At 37.5% G+C, this 25,494-nt stretch overlaps 1 protein-coding gene across 1 annotated transcript; it reads left to right on the forward strand.

Annotated features, from left to right (window-relative positions):
* Window positions 1–453: 453 nt before the first annotated feature.
* Window positions 454–24,857, forward strand: ITM2B (integral membrane protein 2B). Its single transcript, XM_061133127.1, has 6 exons — window positions 454–637; window positions 19,119–19,247; window positions 20,733–20,939; window positions 21,773–21,883; window positions 22,781–22,931; window positions 24,066–24,857. Exons 1-6 carry the CDS (start codon window positions 521–523, stop codon window positions 24,149–24,151), a joined length of 801 nt encoding a protein of 266 aa, XP_060989110.1. The 5' UTR covers window positions 454–520; the 3' UTR covers window positions 24,152–24,857.
* The last annotated feature ends 637 nt before the right edge of the window (window positions 24,858–25,494 follow it).

The raw sequence follows: 25,494 nt of genomic DNA on the forward strand, positions 1-25,494 counted from the left end.
TAGGGCGGACCCAGGAAAGTTCACCTGATTTTGCTAAAAAGCTACAATCCTGTGCACGGAGGTAAACAGGGTTGGAAGCGAAATCGGAACTGCAAAATCCAGGCCCTCGCCCCAAAGCACCCCCCGCTCCCCCACGCCTTTCCTTCCCTGCCCGATCCCCTCCTCAGACTCGGATGAGGGCAGGGGTCGCCGACCCCCGGGAATCGGTTGGTCACTTGTGGGGGTCAGACTGCGGGACCCCGCCCATATGGCCTCCGGCCCCGCCCCGCCCCCGCCCACCTTGATCGGCCCGCCCCCGTCGGGGAGAGCGCCGTCTCCGCCCTCGCCCCCGAGCTGCGAGGCTGCGGGACGGGTGCCGCAGTCGCCGCCTCGGCCACTGCGCAGCTGCCGGTCCGCCTCCGCCACCGCTTAGCTGTGCTCGGAGCCCGGCCGAGGAGGCTGCCGCCGCCGCCAGGAGCCCGCAGCCCGCGCCCCGAGCCCGCCGCCGCCGCCGCCCTCCGAGGGCGCCCCAGGCCGCGCCATGGTGAAGGTGACGTTCAATTCGGCTCTGGCCCAGAAGGAGGCCAAGAAGGACGAGGCAAAGAGCGGCGAGGAGGCGCTCATCATCCCTCCGGACGCCGTTGCCGTGGACTGCAAGGTCCGAGGGCCGGGGCTCGGGGAAGTGGGCCGGCTGGGGCCCCGGGAGAGCTGCGCCAGGCCAGGGCGGCTGTGCGCCCGGGGCTGCGCGGGGCGCGCGCGGGACGGGGGTCCCCGAGAGGGCCGAGCGCTCCCTTCTCTCTGGCTGCTCCCCGTTCCTGTCCGGCGCAGCTTCTTTGTAAGAGAGTGCGTGTGCAGAAAGCGGTGCCCGGCGCGGGACCGGGGGCTTGGGGGGCTCCGGGGGAGGAGGATTGGAGAAAGGGGCCGAGTGCACGGTGCTGGGTGCAGTCGAGGAATGTGTGTGGGGCCGGGCCGGGGTTCGTTCCGCCTGGAGACCGGCAGCGACATGCAAAACGACAAAACAACAACAAGAGTTTGGCACGTCCTCCCAGTATAAATAATGTCCCTAAGATGGCTGACATCATCACAAGCCTAAACCGCAGTTGCTTCCTTACTTTCGTTTCCAGGCTGAACTGCACTAGGACTAAGTCCGGCTCCTGTAAGCCTCTTAATTTTAAAAGCGTTTTTTTCCCTTTAACCTTCTCTTTCTTCGCGGCCCTTTGGTAGCGGTAGGTGAACTTCGCCGTGGGGTCTGGAGAGGGAGGGAGCGGGCGAGGGGAGAAGGCAAGGTGATGGTCTGCTCAGAGTAGGTTCTGGCTGTTCACTTTATAACTGAAATATTCCTGGTAAAGGTTACTAATTACTATCTGGATGTTAGTGTAAAACCGACAATTGACTTTTAAATTATATCAGCAACTTTACGAGAACCCCTTAAGCTAAGTGAAACTAAACAAACTTGTCCCGCGTCTCTTTCAAAATTGTCCTTCATCCCTTTTAAAATTGTCCACCGTCCCTTCAAAAACTCTTCTTTATTTTACAAAATCCCCCTTTTAGCCCTAAGCAAAAATCCGGAGAAGAACTATTATCGTGCTACAGTAATACTCATTTAGGATGTGATTGTAATTGTCTCAGAAGTTGAATAAACAGGAAAGGTTCACAACCTTTCTACCAGATCTTCAGGCTGCAAATATTTAATCCTGTAGAAATTAGTTGTAGAATTATTTATGTTCTGTAACTTTTAATTTTTTTGTTAGCATTTTTGAAGACCTGCTATAAGTAGGATAAACTTAGTTTTAACTCTAAAAAACCCAGTAACTTGTGCAGGTATAAACACTGTTTTTTAATATATTACTACTACTGGGAAACGCAGTGTGAAAAATGTGTGAAAATACAGTGTTAATCTGCACGTGCCTATACTGGGTTTTTGGAAATGTTCTAGTTAAAAACACAAATGTCAGGAGTTGATTTTTCAATGACTGTCTTGCCTTGAAATAGGAAGTGGACAGATTCCCTAAAAGGATTAAGCGTTTTGGTATTGGTATTTGTTTGCCTGAACCCATTGCAAAGTCTAGGTTTTAGAGAAAATGTTTGGAATCCACAGAGGATAATTCCAGCCGTAAATTATTATCTGAGTTCTGTATTTGTCTAACATTCATTGTACCTAAATTAGATTGATAGTCAAGTACCCTGTCATAACAGACTGAAATACATATATAGAGATTAGGTAGATTTTAATCCTATTACATATCTTTTTAAAAATCCTATGAACAAATACAATTCCTCTCATTAAAAAAGAGAGGAAGAAAGAATCCGATGATGTCACTTCAGATAGCTTTTCCCAGTTCCTGTTGTGAAGGAGATTTGAAACGCTGGACAAAAATCAGAAATAATTTGCTGGGCAGCTGTAAATCTGATTTTGGACATTTATTATCAGTTCTGAAATGATGACTGTGTTTTCAGATTCTCAGAATTTCTCACAATTTCACCATATTCAAATATTGTGGTCATAGCAGCAGTAAAAGAAAAAAAAAAAAAAGTAACCATTCCTAGCTGTTTTCTCAGATCCCCATATCCAAAGAAAAATGCTAGAACTAAGCTGTGAGGGCCTGTCTTCCTTTATAACCACACAGCAGTCATGGATGAACTGGCAGATACAAAATGACTAATTCTTTTTCGAGCTGTGAACTCAAAGACCTCTTAAGTGAGTGACAGAATATTGCTGTACGTTAGGAGAATCATTATAACCCGTCAGTCACTTAACAGTAAATGCAAAGCTTGCTTAGTAACAGGCATTTGCGGACGGTCTCTTAGAGCTCGGACGGTGGTTACATAATGTTCTTTGACTCCTCTGGTGACTGTACCGTGACCGCTGAGTCTGACTCTGAATTCTGCACAGAATCTGTCTTCCTGTGTTTGCCTCGGGCATTTCCTTGCCCGGTTGGTCAAGAGGATCCGGTTTAGCTAGTTAGCAAAAACTCCTGAATAAGAATTTTGAGGATCTTTAACCCTCCCAGACCACGGTGTCCTGAAGGCCATTGTTTCTCCAGTTGTACCCTTAAGGATCACCTGGTATCACCTGGGATTCTGGTTTAAAAATGCAGATTCTTCAGACCTTCTGCAGTAAAGAATTCTGATCCCTCCAATCGGCTGGCTTATGTAACTCACATTCCAGTACTTTTACACTGCTCCTGTCTTTTGTTATTTCTTTAACTCTTTTCTCTGGAAGCTGTTGCATTGTCCCATCTTTCAGATTTGTCTTTTCAGTAGCTATTAATCCCAGCAGCCACGTCTGTGGATTATATTGTCTCAACTAGCTTGCTGTTTATTATTCTTTCTCTACATTTCCCCCTAGGTTTTATGTAATAGAGGTGAATTTGAAATTACGAATGTTTTATGTGAGAGGCAGCAATTCATTCATGAACTTCTGTGTTTTTACTTTGAACTTTGAAACATTGTTTGTTATATATGTGTAAATATCAAAGAAAATACTTAATGTCCTGAGTCAGAAGTCCCAGTTTTGTCAGTACACAACTGCTTGATCTTGGGTTTAAGTTTGTTTTTTTTTTTTTAAGAGTTCTTTATGTGTAAGATGACAGGGTAGGACCAGATGGTCTGTAGAGGACTCTTTCAGTTTTAAAATTCTATGAAAATGGCAAGAATTACATAATTATATTTGGCAGGAGTCAGATAGTTTTAGCTGTGAAAAATAATAGTTCCCCTCTCACCCTAACTAGACTGTTCCTTTTTTTCCTCCCCTTGTTCAGCTTGTTACATGCCTTCCTCTTATTAAGTAGCTGTGGGTCACGGAGAAAGGAGATGGCTAGAGGTATTATGTAATAAGCTAAATTTTCATTTTGGGTTACCTCATTGTAGAACAGTAGCTGTCAATAACTCCTGTTGTCATGCCTGATTATGAAATGCCTTTCCCAGTATCAGGCCTCGAAGAAGCTCAAGTTTTCTTCATAGATAACCCTGTAAATTGTTTTGCTGATAAATAATGTTGCCTCTTCTCTGCAGTGCATTGTAGTTGTAGACATCCTTAAAAGGAAAAGTGAAATGCTTGTGGAGGGGAAAGAAAGGGCAGGATGGAAGCCTAAGTGAAGGACTACTAACCCAGTAAGTTCTGAGTCCACCCATCACAAAACGGCTATCTCCCTCCTAATTCTTTTCACTTTCTGGCATTTCTCTCTGCATAAAACAGGACTGGTCATTTAGCTTTTTGGTGGTGTTGGTGTTCATTTTATTTTTTGTTTGGGGAGAAGTAGAGGGGAGGAGGAACATAAAATCTGATGCCATATACTAAAATGTTTTGGTCTTTAGAGAAGGGATGGGGAGCTTGGTTCCCTTTAACAAAAGTGCGTATCATTACCCCGTTGTATAATTTAGTGTCAGTAAAACATTGGCCAGCAAAACCTTTACAGTCACTGCATTTTAGTTCTTCGTGAGGGTATTGATATCTGAAGTGAGGATTTACTGCTGGGAGATAAATTAATTGCCCCTATGCATACCAAGTGACCTTGGCAGGATCTCGTGTGTACACAGGCCTCATTGGGCGGCTGCTGCTCCAGAGGGTGGAAAAAGTGTACGTTGTGCAGCTGGAAACTGCCCCAAGACCCTTTTTGGGGTCTTCCCAGTGTCACCTTAAACATAATCATCTTCGGACTAGATAGAACCGAGTATATTATACTTGGCAAAATCATAAACCTGTAAGACATTTTGGAATTCAGCTCAGCCATATTAGAGATTTAGGTGAATAGAAGTATTACTTTAACCAGAAACATCTCTCGGAACACATGGTAAGGCCTATTTAAATTGACTTAGAATTTAACTTTAAAAGTTTTCAATATGTATTGCTAGAGCTTGATGTAAGGTGGGACATTTTATTTCTTATTTGTTCTTTCATACTCTAACTTAAATACCTGGGATGTCTATTTAAAAGGCATTTTTTTTTTTTTCCACCAAAAGGAAAATGCTTTCTGAATTCATGGCATAACTAAAACTTCTTGAACTCTTTTGTTTATCACAGTGTCAGCAGAGGAAGAGCCAGAAAAAAATTTGTGTCTTTTCAAAATGACATCAGTGAATCCATCCTCTTAAACTTTTTGGTAAACTTGTCACTTTTTATTAGAGCTTCGACTGAAGGAGTTAAGGACTCTGCCATCAAAGGACTTTTTCAGGTCATAGCTGCTGCCTGTTAAAAATAAAGGATTTGACAGTGCTGAATTTCTGAATGTGGTGGTTTTTGTCAAAATGCTATAGAAAGCAGTAACACTGGAGTTATGTTTTCAAGAAGCTTATGTGTAAAGAGTTATTTCCTGTCTTTCCTATTTACTTTGCACGGCTTAACAATGAAAATTTTACAGGGTAGACAACTGAAAGTTGAAAATTAGAAATTTTGTTATAGATATGACCCTAAGAATATCATTAAAAATAATTCAATTGTGATTTTCTCTTTTAATCAGTGTTTATGATACATATACGTAGTAGCTTTAAATAATCCTATTTTATGTTACCAACAGTTGAGCAAAATTGTTTGTAAACAACTGAAGTTTTTTTGAACTCTTGAATTGATCAACGGGGAAAAAAGAACTTAATAACTTAATGAAGTATTTCTATAATTCATCTCGGGGAAAATCAAGTAAAACGAACATAGACTTATGCAGAAGAATTTCCAAAAAATGAAAAAATTACTCTTGTTTTTATGATAGAGGGATATTCTAATTTTTCATTTAATATTTATCAATATTTATCATTGATAAATGATAATATTAACATTGATAAATTTCTAGCAGTAATTATATAAGCTCAAGCTAAGATATATTTGTCAGAAGATAAATTAATGTTGAAATTAAATTTGCACAGTTTATAAATCCTAAACATTTTCAAATTAAATATATAGGGAGTTTATTTGGGAAATTGGTACTAAGTGGGTGTGAGGTATTTAGTACTTTTAAGATTCTGAAATACTTGCATAAACCTTTTTTGGCATAGTTGAATTTCATATTTTAAAAAAGAAGGTTTAACGAAGTTTTGTATGTTTGAATGTTTTTAACTTTTAATGCCAAAGTTAATCTTGGATTGTTTTCTCTGCTTTAATTATGATTATGATGTTTAAAATTTTGTAATATAAAAATCTAAAAGGTAAGTTGCATTATTAAGTCACTTACTGCAACATCCAGAAGAGGAATCATCTTTATGCTGGGAAAAATGACTTTAAAGGGTCAGTCCATCTAGGTCTGCAGTTTTTTGGGGGGTGGGGGTGGGAGGACTCTGTGTGGCTTTTGTGGGATCTCACTTTCCTGACCAGGATTTGAGCACCGGCCATGAGAGAAAGCCTGGAATCCTCACCACTAGGCCACTAGGGAACCTAGTCTTCATGTCTTAAAATTCATTTTTTTTTCAGCCAGCCTCTCTAGTATTTCATTTTTGCTGTATATACTCTGGCAGTTTTTTCATTTTTCATCTTCTAGCTTTCTCTTTAGTTTATTTTACCTTGTTTTCATGCTAGGAAGAGTTTCCTAATCCCATCAGTTTTAGCTCGAGCAGAAATTAGGAATGTTAAGCAGAGATGGCAAACTTAATGCTCTTGGGCCCGAGTAGATATTTTAGTGAAGCTAAGCTTTTTTCTTTTTTCATTTTTTTTGCATATTAAGCAACTTAGAATGTTCTTCATTTTCATTTAAAAAGTGAAGGATCCAATGTTGCTTGATCCTCCAGGTTTTAAAGGCAAGCTGGAAGCGGTTTCATTTAAAACTTGATTTTTAAATATTAACAACTAATTCATACAAAAATTTCATGCAGAAACACGGGTGACTGACACAAGCCACCGTTTTACAGTCTCCTTTACAGTGGAGAGCAGAACTGGCAGATTATGGCCTACTACCTGTTTTTGTATAACCCGTGAGCCAAGAATGATTTTTTAAAAATACATATTTTTAGATGTTTGGGGAGAAATAATCAATTTCTCCCATTTGCTCCAGTTCCCTCACAGTCGAAAAAAGGGTATCGTTTGGGGAGCCACACTACTTATTGAGAACTCAGACTATGCAGTTTATACTTTAAGGGTTTAGATTCTGTCTCTACCATCTACTGCGATACTTCGGGTAAGTTACTACAACTCTCTGTGTCTTTCTGCATCAGCTAACTGGGGAATGAGATAATTTGTAAAAAGTGTATCACAATACCTGGAACAGCGTATGACTCAGTAGATGCTATTATTGCTACTACAGATTTTTTTTTAATGATTCAAACTTTTATTTGGCACTGCTGCTGCTGCTAAGTCGCTTCAGTCGTGTCCGACTCTGTGCGACCCCATAGACGGCAGCCCACCAGGCTCCGCCGTCCCTGGGATTCTCCAGGCAAGAACACTGGAGTGGGTTGCCATTTCCTTCTCCATTTATTTGGCACTGCTGCATCTTAGAGATTTCTGGAAGTAGACTTCAGGGTGGATGTGGCTGTGTGCTCAGTCATGCCCAGCTCTTTGCGACCCCATGGACTGTAGCCCGCCAGGCTCCTCTGTCTATGGGGTTTTCCAGGCAAGAGTACTGGAGTGGGTTGCCCTTTCCTCCTTCCTCTAGGGGATCGAACCTGAGGCTCCTGTGTCTCCTGCATTGCAGGCAGACTCTATACTCTCTCAGCCATAGCGGAAGCCAGGTAGAAGTAGAAAATTAATGAAGCAGGGCAGTTACTCATTTTGTACTGTTTTTTATAGGTTAATACTTCAAACTCAACACTGTTTTCAGATAGTGTCAGAGCCTACTGGCAAAGATTAATATTATTACCTGGATCTGGTAACTTGGGCAAGTCCCGCAACCTCCCAAGCCCCAGTTCCCTCACTTGTAAAATAGAATAATGGCACTGACCTTAAATAGTGTTCTTGTGGTAGAATTAACAGTCCCTGGTACATAGAAACTCATTAAATGTTAGCACTTTTCCCCAGTCCCCATCTGTTAAAAGTCCCATTTTTACCCCCTCATCATTCTTTTGTTGGAATGTTACTTCTTGTGTTACTATTATTGCTTATCCCTACCTCACATGTCAGTTAAATTACAGTATTGTTGATAAGTAACACCCTGCTCCCCCTAGATATTCTGCCAAAGAGTCATTCCTGCAACATAAAAATCCTTAGCATTCAGTAGCTGTGTCCATTTCTGTATAGAAGTATTTCTTATTACAGAATAGAATGTTGATAAAATTTTATAAATTTAATTGGGGGTTTAACCAAAGTAATACTTAGTTTTAAAATGCAAATAACTGTCCTGCCCTATCTCTGAAGAACGCACCTTTTTTGGGAACCCACTTTGTACACTAATGATTCTCAAACTTTTTGGTCTCAGGACCCCTTTGTACTCTTAAAAATTGTTGAGGGTCCCAAAGAGCTTTTGATTTATATTGGTTATACTTATTGATATTTACTGTATTCAAAATTAAAACTATTTATTGATTTAAAATAATACAAAACCTATGTTAGCAAAAATAACATTTATAAATAAAAATTTCCATATAACCAACAGATTTTAAGAACAGTAACAGCAACGTCATTTTAAATTTTTACCCTTTACCGATGGCTTCATAGGAGACAGCTGAATTCTCCAGTTAGCTTCTGTGTGTGTCACACATTCAGCTTCTGGGAAACTCCACTGTACACTGTCCAGAGAGTGAGAATGGGGGGGAAGTCTTATTTTTATTACGAAATTAGTTTTGACATTGTGGACCCCCCTGACATTGTGGTGTCTGTCCTTAGAGCACATTTGGAGAACTTCTAAATACTTGCTATTTCATGGTTTTTGTTTTCATTTGTGTTTTTTGCAATTTTAGATATTACCTCCTGGCTTCCTAAAATGGGAAGTGACTATTTAGCCTTTTCTATCTGTTTATGTAGTATATACATAGTCTCTTGTCCTGGTATAGTTATAGTAATGTCTGATTAAATTTCTGGCCCATGCTTTTATTGTAATTGACATGAAATTTATATCAGAGTAATGTAGTATAACTTTTTCTACTTCCTTTCTTGTACAAAGCCATTTTTATTTTCCCTGAATTTGATAATTGGCTTCTTGAGTCAAGAGAGGGTTACTTAATTTTCTGTGTATTGCTAGTTCATCCTCAATGTCTCTGACAAACTTTCAGATAACAAACTTTCATATCTACAGACTTATCAGATAATTTACCGAGTTTTCAGTTTTTCGTGGTGATATTTCACTTGTCATTCTTCAGCCTTTCCACCCAGATGGTTGTACTCTAGGTATGTGGCTGCACAGATGTCCTGAGAGTAATTATTATCCTCAAGTTTTTCTGCCTTTGCCTCCATCTTCCATTGGCTCTTCAGTTCTATAAATCCAAGAAACAGCATTTGAGATGAATTTTTTTTTTTAAACCTGTCTGAGAATCTTTACTCTGTTTTCACATGTAATTGATCATTTATCTGGGCATAAAATTCTAGGTTAGCTGTAATTTTCTTTCAGCATTTTAATGGCATTGCTCCATCTTCTAGTCTGATGCCATTCTGATTCCTGGTTCTTTGAATATGACCACTTTTGTTTTACTTTCCCTCAAGAAGCTTGAGATTTTTTTTCCTTATGCTTTCAGCTTCTAAAATTTCTATTGACATACTTTACCTTCTGTCGTTTCCATTTTCTGGCTTACGGTTTATTTGTTGATCCCTTTACAATCACTCTGTCGAGCTTTCAGGAGGAAGTAAAGATGACTGTTTAACTGGAAATCAATAACAGGACTTTTTCAGCTGTCTTCATAGCTTTAAGACTTATTAGATCGTTTTATTTAACATTGAAAATGGACTTTTAATGATAATAATAGATAACAATAGGAATAGTAGATAATAATAGGAAACCATGTTCATTTTTATTAGCATCAGTTTAAGGTCTGACAGGATAACCTATAGAGAGGCATCGACTTGTCTCCTTTTTTAATATTCCAAAATTGTCTTTTCATGAGTAATTTTAGACACAGCTCCCTCACTGCCAACTTCATGATTTTTGCTTTGTGACTTTATTTCTCTGACTTTACTAGCTTCATTTTTGTAATAACATCTTGCCTTTTTCATCTTTGAAATGTTTATATCCTAGTGAGCCTGACTTATTTTCCTTCATTGTTCTTCCTTCATGTGCATATGATTTAAGTACTTTTTGTTACTATCCTTTGTGTTAATTTGATGAATAATAGAGAAAAATTCTATTAACTTTGTCAACACATTAATAACAACAACACTACTGTTGTAACAGTTAACACATTGTGCTTCCTATGAGTGTGACTCAATTTGAGTAAACCTATTATGATAGGGAAAAGCTGTAGAAACTCAGATCATTTCTGGTTGGATATTTATCTGTAAAATGACGTATTGGACTAAATGACTTCTCACGGCTCTTGCATAGAGGATCATTTCTTTCTAAGAGCTGTCTGTATCTGTTTTCACCAAAGAACAACCCTCCTGGATCCAACCAAGAGTGAGGTGAGTAGTCGGATAAGGGAGTGAAATCAAATGACTGCTGAATGTTTATACTGGACATGTATTTGGTGCTAGGCATAGGTTCAAAACATGTTTTACATGTTCACTATACAGATACAAATATCTGTGATCTCAGGAACTGGAATTATTTTTTCTAATAGTCATTTTGTATAACTTCCAAATTTCTGAACTTGGATGGAAGATATAGCTTTCCACCTTCGAATTATTTTATACTTTTAAAAGACTATACTTGGAATTTTCTTGTCAAAAATTCTGCATTTTAAATAGAATGACTCATAGTTGAATACAAATGTATAATTATCTTGTTGAATGACATTGAAGTCGAAGATTTATACAAAAATGGGTCCAGAACAGGTTTGCTTTCCCCCCTCTAATCTTGACACATAATTCTATGATGAATTATAGAGCAGAGCATTCCTATCATACTTGAAAATTTTTGGAAGATGGTTGATACTCTCATTAAGAACAGTATGAACTCATGACTCAGTCAGTAGCAGAAGAAATCTGTTGTGACCAGTCTGTCTATCCCTTGTAAAGACTGTTACTCACAGTAAATGTCATGTGTATATTATAGTGTTGTTTACAAACATCTGTTAGTGTTCTAGGTTTTTCTTTTGACTACCCACTACCTTTATATCTTACTCATATGAATTTGAAAACCTGATGAAATATTACACTTCTCTTCAGTGTAAATGCAATAAACACTACATAGAAATGGTCATCTTTTAAAATAAGTAGATAAAAGAATAGAAGATTTTAAGGTATTCCTATATGAATATTCTGCTATGTACCAGATACTCTGCTTGCTCCTGATGTAAAAAGTGATTAAGTGACAATCCAGCACTAAAAGCATTTACAGCCTGATCTTTTTCTTTTTTATAGCTCTGGCCTATTTTTTTGTTTAACCTCAGCCTGTGCTAAGTTTACATAATGCCAATAATTTGGTTCAGATTTTTAATTTCTCACAGTAGTTAAATTGTTATGCAGTGGATTTAAATTGTTAATTTTTTAATTCCTGTTTTGCTGTTTGTGTCATAGGATTTGTTAACAAATAAAGGATGATAAAGAGAAATTGGTTTTGTAGACATTATACTTTTAGATTAGTTTCTATTGTGAAAAATCTCTCCCTACTCAAGTGTAAGATAATGCAATAACCATATTATCCATATAATGCCAATCACTTGGAAAACTGCTCCCTTTTTGCATCTAATACACAAGATATCTCATGTGGACTTTCTCACATGGTTGAGATAGTAGCAGTCTTACTTACTTGAAAAGTCAAATAAGAAGATAAAGTTCAGTGTTACTTATTTAAATGAGCAAGAGAAACTGCAAACAGATGTTTGGTGACTTTATAGATTTTTTAGCTTCTTAGCCATAGATTTTTGTGTTTTACATATAGCAGAATATATTTGGTAACCAGTTAATGCTGTTAATGGTGAACATCTCGCTGGATCGTGTCTTTTTGATGCTTCCATGATGGGAAAGAAAGCTAATGTAGAAGCCAGGTGACTAGAACAAGTACCAGTGGTAAATGAGTGACATTGCTATTCTACATGATAGTAATCAGATGGAGCAATTGCCTGTATTACTTCAGTGGTTTGAAGAGTCTAGTTAGGAAATTATTTTGGAAATACTTTAAAATAGATCTTAAGTGATGACCAAGGTTTTTATTTTTATTTCTTATTGGAGTAGGAAGTCATTTTCTTTTCCTCTAGTAATGTCTTTTTTAATTGGCTTTTTCAGTACTTTGTGTTCAGTTGCTCAGTTGTGTCTGACTCTTTGTGACCCCGTGGACTGCAGCACGTCAGGCTTCCCTGTCCATCACCAACTCCTGGAGTTTGCTCAAACTCATGTCCATCCAGTCAGTGATGCCATCCAATCATCTCATCCTCTGCCATCCCCTTCTCCTCCTGCCTTCAATCTTTCATTTAATGGGGTCTTAGGAAAAAATCCTCTCCTTGCTCCTCATAAGCTGGGAAAGGAGAGGAATTCAGATTTATTGGAGTATTATATACTGAAAGTTTCAGCCCCTCGAACTTTATACAGTTAATTTTGACCAATATATGCAGTTGTGTGATCATATCACTTTGTAGTTTGTTCCAGTTTTCTGTTTCTATAATTTACCCTTTCCAGAACCTCATTCCGACGGTATTATACCGGGAGTGGCTGTCCGTCATTCTCATTGTTCCTGTCCTGAGAACTGGGCGTCATCTCAAACATCTTTGATGCCCACAGTTCTTGGACCATAGCTTTCTCCGAGCTTATCTGATACCTGGCTCATCTCTGTCACCATTTTTGCTTGTGCCATTCATGCTTGGATTTATTCTTTGCAAAAGAATACCTGTTCTGTCATTTAAAGGATTAAGATGCTTTATTCACCATATTAATGTAGTCTCTAAAACCCAGAACTCTAAATCCTTTTATGTGGAGAAGTGGTTTAAAATTAGATACTCAGAAGGAATCATACATACCTAATCATAGGTATGGAAGTGAAGATTGAAGTTCAAAATTAAGTGACTTTGTAGAAAAGAACTTAGTATATTTGGTCTTCACTAGGAAGAAAAACACGACTGAGCGACTTCACTCTCACTTTTCACTTTCATGCATTGGAGAAGGAAACCAGCCCACTCCAGTGTTCTTGCCTGGAGAATCCCAGGGACGGGGGAGCCTGGTGGGCTGCCATCTATGGGGTCGCACAGAGTTGGACACGACTGAAGCGACTTAGCAGCAGGAAGAAAAATGATGAGGGAGAAGTTGAGAAAATGAGAACATAGATGAGAAGTTTATTTATGAAAATTTGAATTATTAGATTTTTTTAAATGTTGGCAGCTAATTTTGTAAAACAGTATACAGGCTAAACAGCACACCCATGGGCAGCCAGCCTGTGCATCCCCATATTTATCCATATTACTGAATGTGTTTTAAAAAGTACATATTTTGAAATAAACTAAATCTACTTCTGACGCTGCTCTGAGGTGAATAAATTGTATTTTTTCCCCTGTATTTCAGTATTTATATTAAAGTGTTTTTACACCATCACGTTCTTTTTCTTTTTTGTAATACGATTTTTAACTCTGAGAGATATTTTCCTCTTTGGTAATTTTGGTTCTTACAGCCCTGTTGCATTTGCTCTAATAATGCAAAGTAATATTTCTGGGAGCTTTGAAAAAATGTCTCCTCATATCATTCTGCAAAGGCTCGTGAAGTGAGCTGTTAGTGTGGAACAGAATAAAAATTATATGAAAACCCTTGCATCTTGTCTGAGTTCAGTTTATAACTGAAGCACATTTAGTAAAGCCTCTTAGGGAATTCATTGAGGTGACCTAATTCTTAACTAATTGAAGTATCAGAACTGAATTTATCCTTCATTTTGCTTAAGATATAACTGGTTAAATAATTTTACTTTATAATACGGTGATAAGATTCATTTGAACCAGAGATTAGTAGTGTCGGAGTGATAATGCGTTTGAAGCAGTTTCTTTCTGTTCCTACTGTGAAGGGTGACAAGGGTGATTATGGGCCACTGTGTGCTTCAGCATCTTCATTTATAAACTGGGATAAAAAACTTGAGGTTTTAGGAAGATTAATGAGATGATAATTGTATAGCACCTGTGGGAGTTCTCTTACCTTATCAGCATAATTTAAGGTGCACCAGTTTTATTGCAGTACCAGGGGAGGAAATGTCTGTTACTTGTTTAAATTAGGCCAAGTGAAGTTATAGATCTCAGTGAAGATGTTCTTGTTCGTGAGTGGTTTTCCTTTTTCTTACTGTGATGGTTAATTATGAAATAATCCAAACATACCAAAAAGAAAAAAAGAGTTTAGAGTACCATTTATGTTTTTTAAATGTTAAATATGTGGTGTCATTTTTTAATCCAACTTGACTTTTTTTGGTTCAGAATTCTGTTTCTAAGATTAATCTCAAAGTCAGCAGTGCTAGTTGGTTTCATTTAGGCTTTAATTGTATGAACCTGTAATACTTTATTCTTTACTTGATGGACATTTAAGTTATCCAATTTTCTTCTTAATGACCATTCTGCAGTTACCGTTATTGAGCCTCTTTTCTTTGTACAAAAGTGTTTATCTAGGGTTATAGTGCCAGGAATGGAATTACTGGCTTGTAAGATACATACATACCTTTATTTGTATTAGATCCTGCCAGATTGTCATTCTGAACATTTGTACCAGCTCCTGTCTTTAGCTGTGCGAAAGTTCTCAATTCGCATTGTTCCACACTTTATCCAGCACTGGTATTGTTAGACTTTCTTTTATTGCCGAGTGTATAGGAACTCAGTTGATGTTTTTTTCTCTCACTCCCCATATTGAAATAAGCTTTACAGGCAGTAGGACTTGCTTGGTGATCTAGTGGCTGGGAGTCTGCCGGCCAGTGTGGTGGACACGGATTCAGTCCCTGGTCTGGGAAGATTCCTCACGCCAAGGGGTAACTAAGCCCGTGCACCACGACTGCTAAGCCTGCAGCAGGAGGAACCACCGCAGTGAGACGCCCCTGCCCCAATACTAGAGAAAGCCCACGCACAGCAACGAACACCCAGAGCAGCCAAAAAAAAAAAAAAAACAAGAACAAACAACTTTACAGACAGTAAAATACACTTGTTTTATGTATATAATTTGATTGAAATTATGGTCATTGTATAAAGTCATATCCACCACCACTCATGATATGAAACATTTCCATCACCCTAAAAAATTTCCCTGTGGCTCTTCTATCTTCCTTTCACCCTGATAGCCACTAAGCTGCTTTCTGTCATTGTAGTTTTTCCTTTTCATAGCTAGTCTTTTGATTTGGAATTTTTTTCACTCCAATGTTTTTGAGATTCAGTGTGATTAAACCACACTTTATTTATCCGTGCATCAGTTAGTGGATAGTTATGTTGTTTCTGGTTTGGGGCTATTATGAATAATGATGCTATGACTATTTATGTATAAATCTTTGACCTGTTGATTTTTCATTACTGATCTTCAGCAATTTTGCTGAACTCTAATTAGTTTGAATAATGTGGCTTTCTCAGATTTTCTGCATAGACAGTTATATCACTTAACATAATGACAGCTTTGTATTCTTTTTTCTAATCTTCTTTTCTGTTCATGTTCTGTCATTTTTGAACTATGTAGGATCTCTAGTACAGTGTTCAAACAGAAACAAAGAATCAGTTCTAGTTAGCGTCCTCATATTCCTGACTTGAAAGGTTATGGTTTAACTCTGAAGCTTAACCGTTACATGTGAGGCTTGGGACAGATTTTTGATTATTAACCTTTTTCATGTTAATGAATTTCAACTATTCTAGTTTGAAAAGAGATTTTATTATGAATGGGAGTGAGAGTTTATCAAATGCATTTTCTACATATTTTGAGATGGTCATGGGTCTTTTCTTTAATCTTATATGTGGCTTTTTTTTCCTCTGAGCTTTTTCAAGTTTTAAAATTTAGTTACTAAAAATACATTTTTTAATCACTTAGGTTAAAAAGTTTTCTATCTTGGATATACTTTCATCCCTTCTCCATGACTAACTTAAGACTGTAATAAAGGAACATCATTTAACTGTCATGCATACTGTTAATTTTGACTGTAAATTGCTTAAGACCTCAGCCATATCTTAATCACATTTGAATTTCCCACAGGATGTAGCACAGTACGTTGCAAATAACAGGCCCTTAATGTTGAACTGGGCTAAGTACTTAGGGCTACTATTCTTTGCTAAAGAGCCACAGTCTCTTGTGGGTTAATAAATTCTTACGTTGCCCCCACCTTTCATTACCATGCTGGCTGTTGATGTAACTTTGGGGGTCATTAAAAAATAACCAAGTTTTAAAGCTTTTAAATTTTATCCACTCATCAGTTATTTATTGAGTGCCATTGCCAAGGTTGGCTTGGAGCTACCATACTAACCTTGTAGGAATTTAGAGAAAACAAGAGATTAGTTAGACTTTGAAGACCTGAAGATTCTTTTATGCAATAAATGATTGTATAAGTTAGATTCTTATGAGAAGTTTAAATTTTTATTGCCGTAGCCCTGAAATGTGGTTTTTGAATGAACAAGAGATAGCATGTTACATAAAGTACCTTTGCGACCCGCCCCAGTAACTCCTCCATTCTCCTCTCTGCACCAGTTGCCACCATACTGGGCACTCTAGCCATACCCCAGGTGACTGGAGAAGTAACGCGCTCTGGTTATTCATTCTTTGCCCTACATATGACGCCCTTTAACTCCACTTTCTGCACAGTTAATGAGTATTTGTCCTTCATTCCACTCCAGTATTTTCTCCCCTGGGAAGTCTTTCCCAAATCAGTCCTCCTGTGTTCTCTACCTTCTCCTGTTAGAGCTTGTATCATATTTATGTTCTTTTTTGTAGATTGATTTTCCAGGCTGACCTGAATGCCCTCTTTCTTGGCTGTGGCTATATACCCATAGCACTTGGCCCATAGTAGGCATTTATAATTTAGTCTTGAAAATATTGCTTGTTGACCCATTAAAAATGGTAGAGCAAAAGGCCTGGAAACTTGTCATCCAATTACCAGTTGGGACTGCATATTCCTTTCCAAGGGTCTCCCCATGTTCTCTGGCTCCTGCTTGAAGTGCTGCTGCTGAAGAGGGCCTGCTGAAACGGGGGTGTTATACACACATCTGACGGTCTCAGCAGCTGATACCAAATGTTTAGAAGTTACTGTTTCCATCTGTCATTTTCATCTCCCCACCCTGCCTCCACCCTAAAATTAACTATCCTTGGAACTGTTTCCTGTCTTCTTAGATATTTGTGTCAGACAAGGGCTCAAGCAAAACACTGTATGTTCTTTGGTATTCAGGATTCATAATACCTGATGACTCCATGGAATTCTGGTAACTTTCTGTTCACAGATGGGATGTCTTACCTGACCTGATAAATTCCTTAGGTTTATTCTCTGGTACATTCTAATTCCTTGCAATGCACTTGTCGTCCTCTAAGTATACATACAGTCTGTTGACAGGTACACCTACCCCAGCAAAGTGTGATGATCTCACAGCATCTGAGTTAATCCCTAGATTGAGAGACATTTTTTCTACAGTGTTTAAACTTCAACCAACCCAGGTTGCCTTAAATTGTTCTTGGTTGGCTGGGACATCTGGGCTTGGGCTTTTCCTAAGTGACATCAAGTTAAGATTCCTCATCTTAAGAGTTGAAAACGTAAGTTTAGCTTTCATTCTTTCCTATCTGAACTCTTGCTTCAGTTATATCCAGTGTTTGTTTTGCTGTGTTGTTTTGTTTTGGTTTGGTTGTGCCACATGACTTGCAGGATCCCTTTTCTCCAACCAGGGATCGATCCCGGGCCGAGGCATTGAAAGTTCGGAGTCCCAATCACTGGACCACCAGAGAATTCCCTCCAGTATGGTTCATACAGTTTTCATTCCTAACTCTTAAGTTATATCCTATTTATCTATGTAATTGTGGGGTCAAGTCTACTTTGTCCTTTAACCCATCCCATAATGAGTTTTCCAAGTAAAGGTCAGAGTTACATACAGTACTTGAGAGGTGCACACACATACTACTTACTAGATCATCTTTTATTATGTTGGTTTCAAGTCCATTGGAGCCTCTCTTTTGCTGTCTGTACTGTTTTTTGAGTCACTGGTTATATAACACCAGCAGCTAATCTCATTTATTTGTTAGCTCTTTGCACATAAACCTGAGTACAGATAAGAAATTAGCTGTAACTTTGAAATGGCAGGGTGGAAGGACAGAGTTAGAAGGGCAAGTGTATCTAAGGGCTGTGCATATCCTGATCCTTGGTGATGTTTCAGGGCTAAATTACTTCCTTGAATGGGTCGGAATCAGAATTCTAACAATTGCATACTAGTTGTATGTCTCTTAATCATTAAGTTTTTCTTACTGAGTCTTTCCTCAATTTTCTACTCCTTCTATCTTTAAAGTGAAAAACTTTGTTACAAACTGGGATTCTTTAGGGTAGAGCAGTGCATTAATAGGATTATTTCTGAATATGTTTGTCCTACTTCTTTTGAGATTCTGATTACTTAAAGAATCTGTTTAATATTATTTGGTCTGTCCCAATTTTCCTGTTAATTTTTCTTGTGTTTGGTTAGGAATGGCTTTGTACCTAGTGTGAAATATTAACTACCTGCAGCAGGCTGACATATAATTTTGTGAATAACCTCACATACCCTGAAGTTGTAATACATAAGATGTGTGTGTGTGCTCAGTCATGTATGACTCTTTGTGACCCCATGGACTATAGCCCGCCAGGCTCCTCTGACCATGAAATTTTCCAGGCAAGAATACTGGAGTGGGTTGCCATTTCCTTTTCCAGGGGATCTTCTCGACCCAAGGATTAACCTGAATCTCCTGCATTGGCAGGCAGATTCTTTACCACTGAGCCGTAGGGGAAGCCCAATACACAAGATTCAGCACCATAATTTTGCATGACAAGGTTGTAGCCTTTTCTGAATTTTTAAATATTAGAAGATATTTTAACCACAAAAATTAATGCACAGAAAGTAGAAATTGTTGAGTGTGTTATTGATTGCTCTAGAGGTATGGGTGGCAGGTGGGAAGTGATAATTCTTAAGGTTTCTTTCAGGCTTGACATTTCTGTGGTTCTGACTGGAGATAAGATACTGACCATCAGTCTTTCACATTTCAGGACCCAGATGAAGTGGTTCCAGTTGGCCAAAGAAGAGCTTGGTGTTGGTGCATGTGCTTTGGACTGGCGTTTATGCTCGCGGGTGTCATTCTAGGGGGAGCGTACCTGTACAAATACTTTGCACTTCAAGTAAGTGGGAAAATGCTAAGGACACTTCTGCCTTTCCTTCACCTGTACTAGAAAATTGGCCCAAACTTATTCTAAGTCTGCGCTTTTTGTCCGTGGCCTTTTAGCCAGAGTGGTGGTTCTGTTTTCTGGTTATGTTCAAAAATTCCCTGAGCATAAGTTCACTGAGCCTATTAGACAGTCGCTAAAAGCAGAATAACATTGTTTTGAAATGTTCCTGACTGAAGGATATAGATTGCTGGATGATTTTTCAAAACTGACTAACCCTCAATTTTCCTACCATAATTAATAGCTAAGTTACAGGATTTTTCAGTTGCCAATTGAATAAATATACCAGCCTCAGATGTCATGTTGATGAACTGTAATTTATTGGATCGACATTTTGGGCTTCCCCACAGTAGCTTTTTGCTTCTGGGCCCAGGGTACACTTGTTGCATTTCTCTCTGCCTCTTTCTCAGCCACTGGTTTATCTTAAGAATTGGGACTTTGGCAATAATGCTGATGTAATTTAGGATGAAAGTTGTTTGTAATTTGTTATAGAATAGGAATTCCAGTGGATTGAGGCAGTTTTTTTCTTCTGATTACAATTATTAAGATTTATGATCTCTCTTTTGTGACTTATTTCTCTGGCAATAATCTAATAGGTTTATTTCTTTTAATATACCAGAATTTGGAGAAACTGTTGACAGATAGATTTTATTAAAATAATGAAACATTCTATAGAGGATGTATAAGTTTTGTTCTCATTTTCTGTATGTTTGAGATAATAGCACGGTGATAGACTTTAGTGAAATACAAGTCATCTTAATGCAGTTTTTTATAAGAAATGTATTTTTGATATAAAAAGTCATTGCAGTTCCACTGTCTACAGATATTTGTTGATCTATCTTTTTGTTATATGCTCATAATCTTTATTATATATGCCTACTTTAAAAAAAAATCTTTATGATTGGCTGTAATCTGATATTTTCCACTTAACTGTGATATATTTTAAGGAAAAATGAGAGCTACCTGTATGCCTGCAGAAATGACAGAAAAACCATCCCTTTTTTAGCTAATAAGAGAAAAATCATCTAATCAGTGAATCACAGCAAAATTAAAAGTATATTCTTGAAGAAAAATATTCCTGGTTTCTGAGTATATTCCTTTTATAAAATTAAGGTCTACAGGTAGGAAGAGGTGTATGTTTCTTCAGATTTACTTGTCACCAGATGGATAATTGCTTTTATAGTCTATTTTTAATCAAATACAAAAAGTAAAGGAGAAATCAACTGCTTTTTTCCTTCTGAACCGGTTTTTTTAACAATGCTTCAAAACCTGATCTTAAAGAATGTGTTAACTCTGTAATTAAACTGTCTGACTTGTCATCTAAAAGTAGGAGTTTGCAAGCAAAATGCTGTTTAGATAAAGGTGGCAGCTTAAGTAATACTTACATTTAAAAACCTGTCTCCCACTGCATTGCTGAAATAGTGTTTAAACTCTCTATAGCCAGATGATGTCTACTACTGTGGAATAAAGTACATCAAAGATGATGTCATCTTAAATGAGCCTTCTGCAGACGCCCCAGCCGCTCGCTACCAGACCATTGAGGAAAATATCAAGATCTTTGAGGAAGACGAGGTTGAATTCATCAGCGTGCCTGTCCCAGAGTTTGCAGATAGTGACCCTGCCAATATTGTTCATGACTTTAACAAGGTGAGCCAGGTGCCCTGAAGTGTAAAAAGAATGCAGGCCCCTTGATGGATGCTTTTGTAGTTTTAATATTGGCTAACTTATTCTATTTATGGTTTACTGTTTGAAAAGAAAATTTTAAAAAAGGCCTTCTGCCCTACAAGAAAAACTCCAACATTTGATGGGCTCTTTGTCTGAAGCTAACCCTCAGGAAACCTACTTTTTCTCCCTCTTTCCTTGTCTATCTTAATGCACACCAGATGCTATTCCTTCTCTGCTGTTAAATTGCTTTTAGAAATCTAAATATTTATATGTTTTGGTTTAACTCATTTTAATCCTAAGAACCATCCTGTTGACTTAGTCTTTCTCAATCACGCTTTCTCATCTGAACCATAAGAACAGAGTCATTTAATTGACTTATTTCAGTCAATTTCATCCAGTTCTCTGGTGGATGGTAGTAACTAGCCAATACTTTCTAGATGCATCAGTGAGAAGTTAATTTTTATATACAATAGATGGATGCCTTGGAGGGCATGATGGTTTATAAGTGCAGGGACTAAGTCTCTTAATCAGATGATAGGTCATTGGAGTTAGTTTTAATAGTTTGTTGTTATCTGATCACTATGTAAATACTAACTAGTAGCAGAATTTCCTCTCCCCTTATTACTTCCATTCCTATCCTACCAAATTCTTGATTTGTTGAAATGCAAGTGACTGACACATTCTAAAGCCAACCCATTTTAATGGTACAAATTGTTCTTAAAAATCTAGTTGCTGCCTGTTTACAAATATTATTACAAATATATTTGTAATATTTATACATGAATCTAACAAAAATATTATCTTTTTCTTCCCAGAAACTCACCGCCTATTTGGATCTTAACCTGGATAAGTGCTATGTGATTCCTCTGAACACTTCCATTGTCATGCCACCCAAAAACCTATTGGAGTTACTTATTAACATAAAGGTATAAAACTTTCAGATACTTCTTCTTATTGATGCTATTATAGGATCTTGGAATTCCTTATTGAGAAATTAGCCCTATAGGAGCCCATCTTACTGACGGTGGAGAAGGAAATGGCAACCCACTCCAGTATTCTTGCCTGGAAAATCCCATGGACGGAGGAGCCTGTAGGCTACAGTCCATGGGGTCGCAAAGAGTCAGACACGACTGAGTGACTTCACTTCACTTCACTTACTGACGGTATAGCTAATAAGCATCTTATGACAAGTAACTGAAACTAGTGGTTTGGGTTTTTTTCCTTGTCTCTTGTAATATTTTATTTATTGAAATTAAAATGTGATTTCTTAAATTATATCATATTTAACTTTTCCTAAAGGGTCAGAGGATAAATAGTAGGCTTTTAAGAAATAAGGTCTGTGTTGCAGCTATTCGATTTTGATGCCATAGACAACATGTAAACAAATGGGCACAACTACACTCCAATAAAACTTCTTAAAAATTATTTATTTATTTTTGGCTGTGCTTGGGTCTTTGTTGCCGTGTGCGGGCTTTCTCTAGTTGCGGTGCGTGGGCTTCTCGTGGTGGTGGTTTCTCTTGTTGCGGAGCATGGACTCTAGGGTGCTTGGGCTTCAGTACTTATGGCTCTTGGGCCTCGTTTTCCTGTGGCATATGGAATCTTCCCAGAGCAGGGATCGCACTGTGTCCCCTGCATTGGCAGGCAGATTCTTAACCACTGGCCCATCAGAGAAGTCCTCAGTTAAACTTTATAGAAACAGATGGTGGGTGATAGTTTGCCAATCTCTGTTTTGTATATAATCTCTAAAAATTTTGTTTGTTTTCTTTGTCTGTTCAATGTATGTTTTGAGATATCCATGTAATATAATTCTTTTCCAAATGTAGGCTGGGACCTACTTGCCTCAGTCATATCTGATTCATGAACACATGGTCATCACTGATCGCATTGAAAACATTGACCACCTGGGTTTCTATATTTATCGACTGTGCCATGACAAGGAAACGTACAAACTGCAACGCAGAGAAACCATTAAAGGTAATACTTTTGAATGTTAGAGTGTTGGCAGAAAAGTTTGTTTCACTTCATTGTGTTAAATTAGATTTAGTTGTAAGCTTGTCATTGTTACCATTACATTGGCCATGAGTAAGAAATAAAACTGTATTGTACACTGTATAATATTTCTAGATTACTGAAGAATCACCTTAATTCTAAATCTACTCCTTTTCAGATGTAGAGAATAGGTGAATGTGAAATTCATTTCCTAGATGTGCTGTTAGCTCACTTTCCGTATGGTCACCCTATCTACATTTCCATCCTCCCACTTGGGTTCAGCCATACTATGCAAGGGTTCTGCTTACCCAGAGAGTCTCTAAGGTAGCTCTCAGGCATGTACTCAGGTTCTAAGCAGAGTGTGCCTTTTGGATCGCATTGAAGATAACCACAGTCAGGTTAGTTAGAAAGGAACTGGACTGAAGAATTAGAAGCATTGACATAACTAAGGTTTGTTATAACAGCGATTTGCCGAATCGCTTAACCTTTGTTTTCTCACGTGCTGACATTATCTCATTTCTTTTCAAGATCATTGAAAAAATAAAATGAAAGTACAGGTGACAGAACTTTAGAAAGTAAGACATGCCATGCAGATACACTATGATGTGATTTCTTTGAAATTGTGGCACCTGGTTAAATGCATTTCTGGCTTTTTGTTAGCACTTTTGATGATTCTGATCTACTGTTTGATGATACTTTGATGATGAGTTAGCTGAAACCTGAGGCTTGATGTCTTACATTGTGAAATGAACTTCATGGTTCATAATTTTTTTAAAGCCATAATTTTATGTATAATAAAATTATACATAATTTTTTTAGTGTGTAGTTCTGAATTTCAACAGATCACCACCATATCAAGATATAGAATGTCTCTGTTACCTTCAGGGTCATAAATTTATATGTATGGCATTGTTATTGTTACCAACCTCTGTAAAGATACTTAGTGTAGAAAAGATCGGAAATTATCTTCTGCCATGTTAAAACAAATCAAACTACAGAAGTTAATGGACTATAGATAGAGTAAAATATTTGTATATGTCTGAATAATAGTTGTGAAGATTAATATGAATATTTATTACTGAAGAACCAGAAATTTAAACAACTTTTCCTTTTAAACAGGTATTCAGAAACGTGAAGCCAGCGTCTGTGCTACGATTCGGCATTTTGAGAACAGATTTGCCGTGGAAACTTTAATTTGCTCTTGAACAGTCAAGAAAAACATAATGGAGAGAATTTAACACCACAGCATAACCCCGCCCTTTGTATTTTGTGCAGTGATTATTTTTTAAAAAATCTTCTTTCATGTAAGTAGCACATAGGGCTTCACGATTTTTTCATCTCATTAACTCAATTAAAACCATTATCTTTAAAAATCTTTTTTTCTTTCCAAGTGTGGTGTCTTTTATCTTGAATTAGTTATATGAAGTCATAGGTAATAGTACATTTCATCATAGAGCTTAGGTATTAGGAAGTGTTTAAATTTCATTAATCCATGTACCCAGATTTTTGTGTTTTAATTATGCATTTTCAAGAAGAGAGGTTCTCTATTAATCACATATATGCATACTTAAAATGGACCACAGGGACTTACTTGTAGCTGTTGCCCTGCTACTTAGTTTGTTAGAGCATTTTAGCACACATTTTAATTTTCTCCTCTAATTAAAATGTGTAGTATTTTCAGTGTCATATTTAACTATTTAGAGTATGATTTCCACCTCGATGTTTTAATATTCTAGGCATCTGGTGTAATGATATTTTAGAAACTGTTTGGAATTTAAGGAATAACTTGTATTACTAATTTGTATAATCTCTACTTGTGCAATGGAATATAAATATCACAAAGCTGTTTGACTAAAGGACTGTGTGTTGTTTTTCCCATATAATAAAACCAAAGAGTAATTTGGTCCTTCATATCTTGAGGTAATAATCCATATTAAAGAAGAAACTATTTCTTAAAAATCCAGTTCTCTATATACAGTGGGTAAAGTCATAGGTTTCATAACTATGTTCTTCATGGATACTGTTCAAGTAACATCTAAGACTCAAGATGCTGTTTAAACATTTTGAAGGAATGTTTTTGTATTTAATGGAAGGGCTATCATTAAACCTAAACTTTCCAAGGAGCATAAACTAAAGTGCTTTCCTGGGAATATCTCTTCACAAATGGAGCATTTTGAGTTATCGTGGTGATTCTTATATTTCTAAGTTTGTTTCCTATATGAAATAATTTAGAATCCACCTCTATTTAAAATATCTAAGAGTAATTTCACTGTAAATTCTTGAGACAAATTCCAATTCTGAATTTAAGAAGTCAGATTTTTTAAAGCTTTACAAACCCATAAAAGATTTAGTCTAGGAACCAGTACTAGGCTAACAAGGATATTGTTATTATTATTTTACAAGGATATTATTTTGAGTCCTGGCTTTTGGTTTCCTTTCAGTAATACTGCAAAAGCTTTAGGCTGGCTAGACAGATACCTGGGGATTGAAATTTGTTTTAGAAGAGAATATATTCTGATGAAATGAGAATTGCTTTTCCTGTCTCCAA

The sequence above is a fragment of the Dama dama genome, chromosome 30, assembly GCF_033118175.1.
Source record: "Dama dama isolate Ldn47 chromosome 30, ASM3311817v1, whole genome shotgun sequence".
NCBI classification, from domain to species: domain Eukaryota; kingdom Metazoa; phylum Chordata; class Mammalia; order Artiodactyla; family Cervidae; genus Dama; species Dama dama.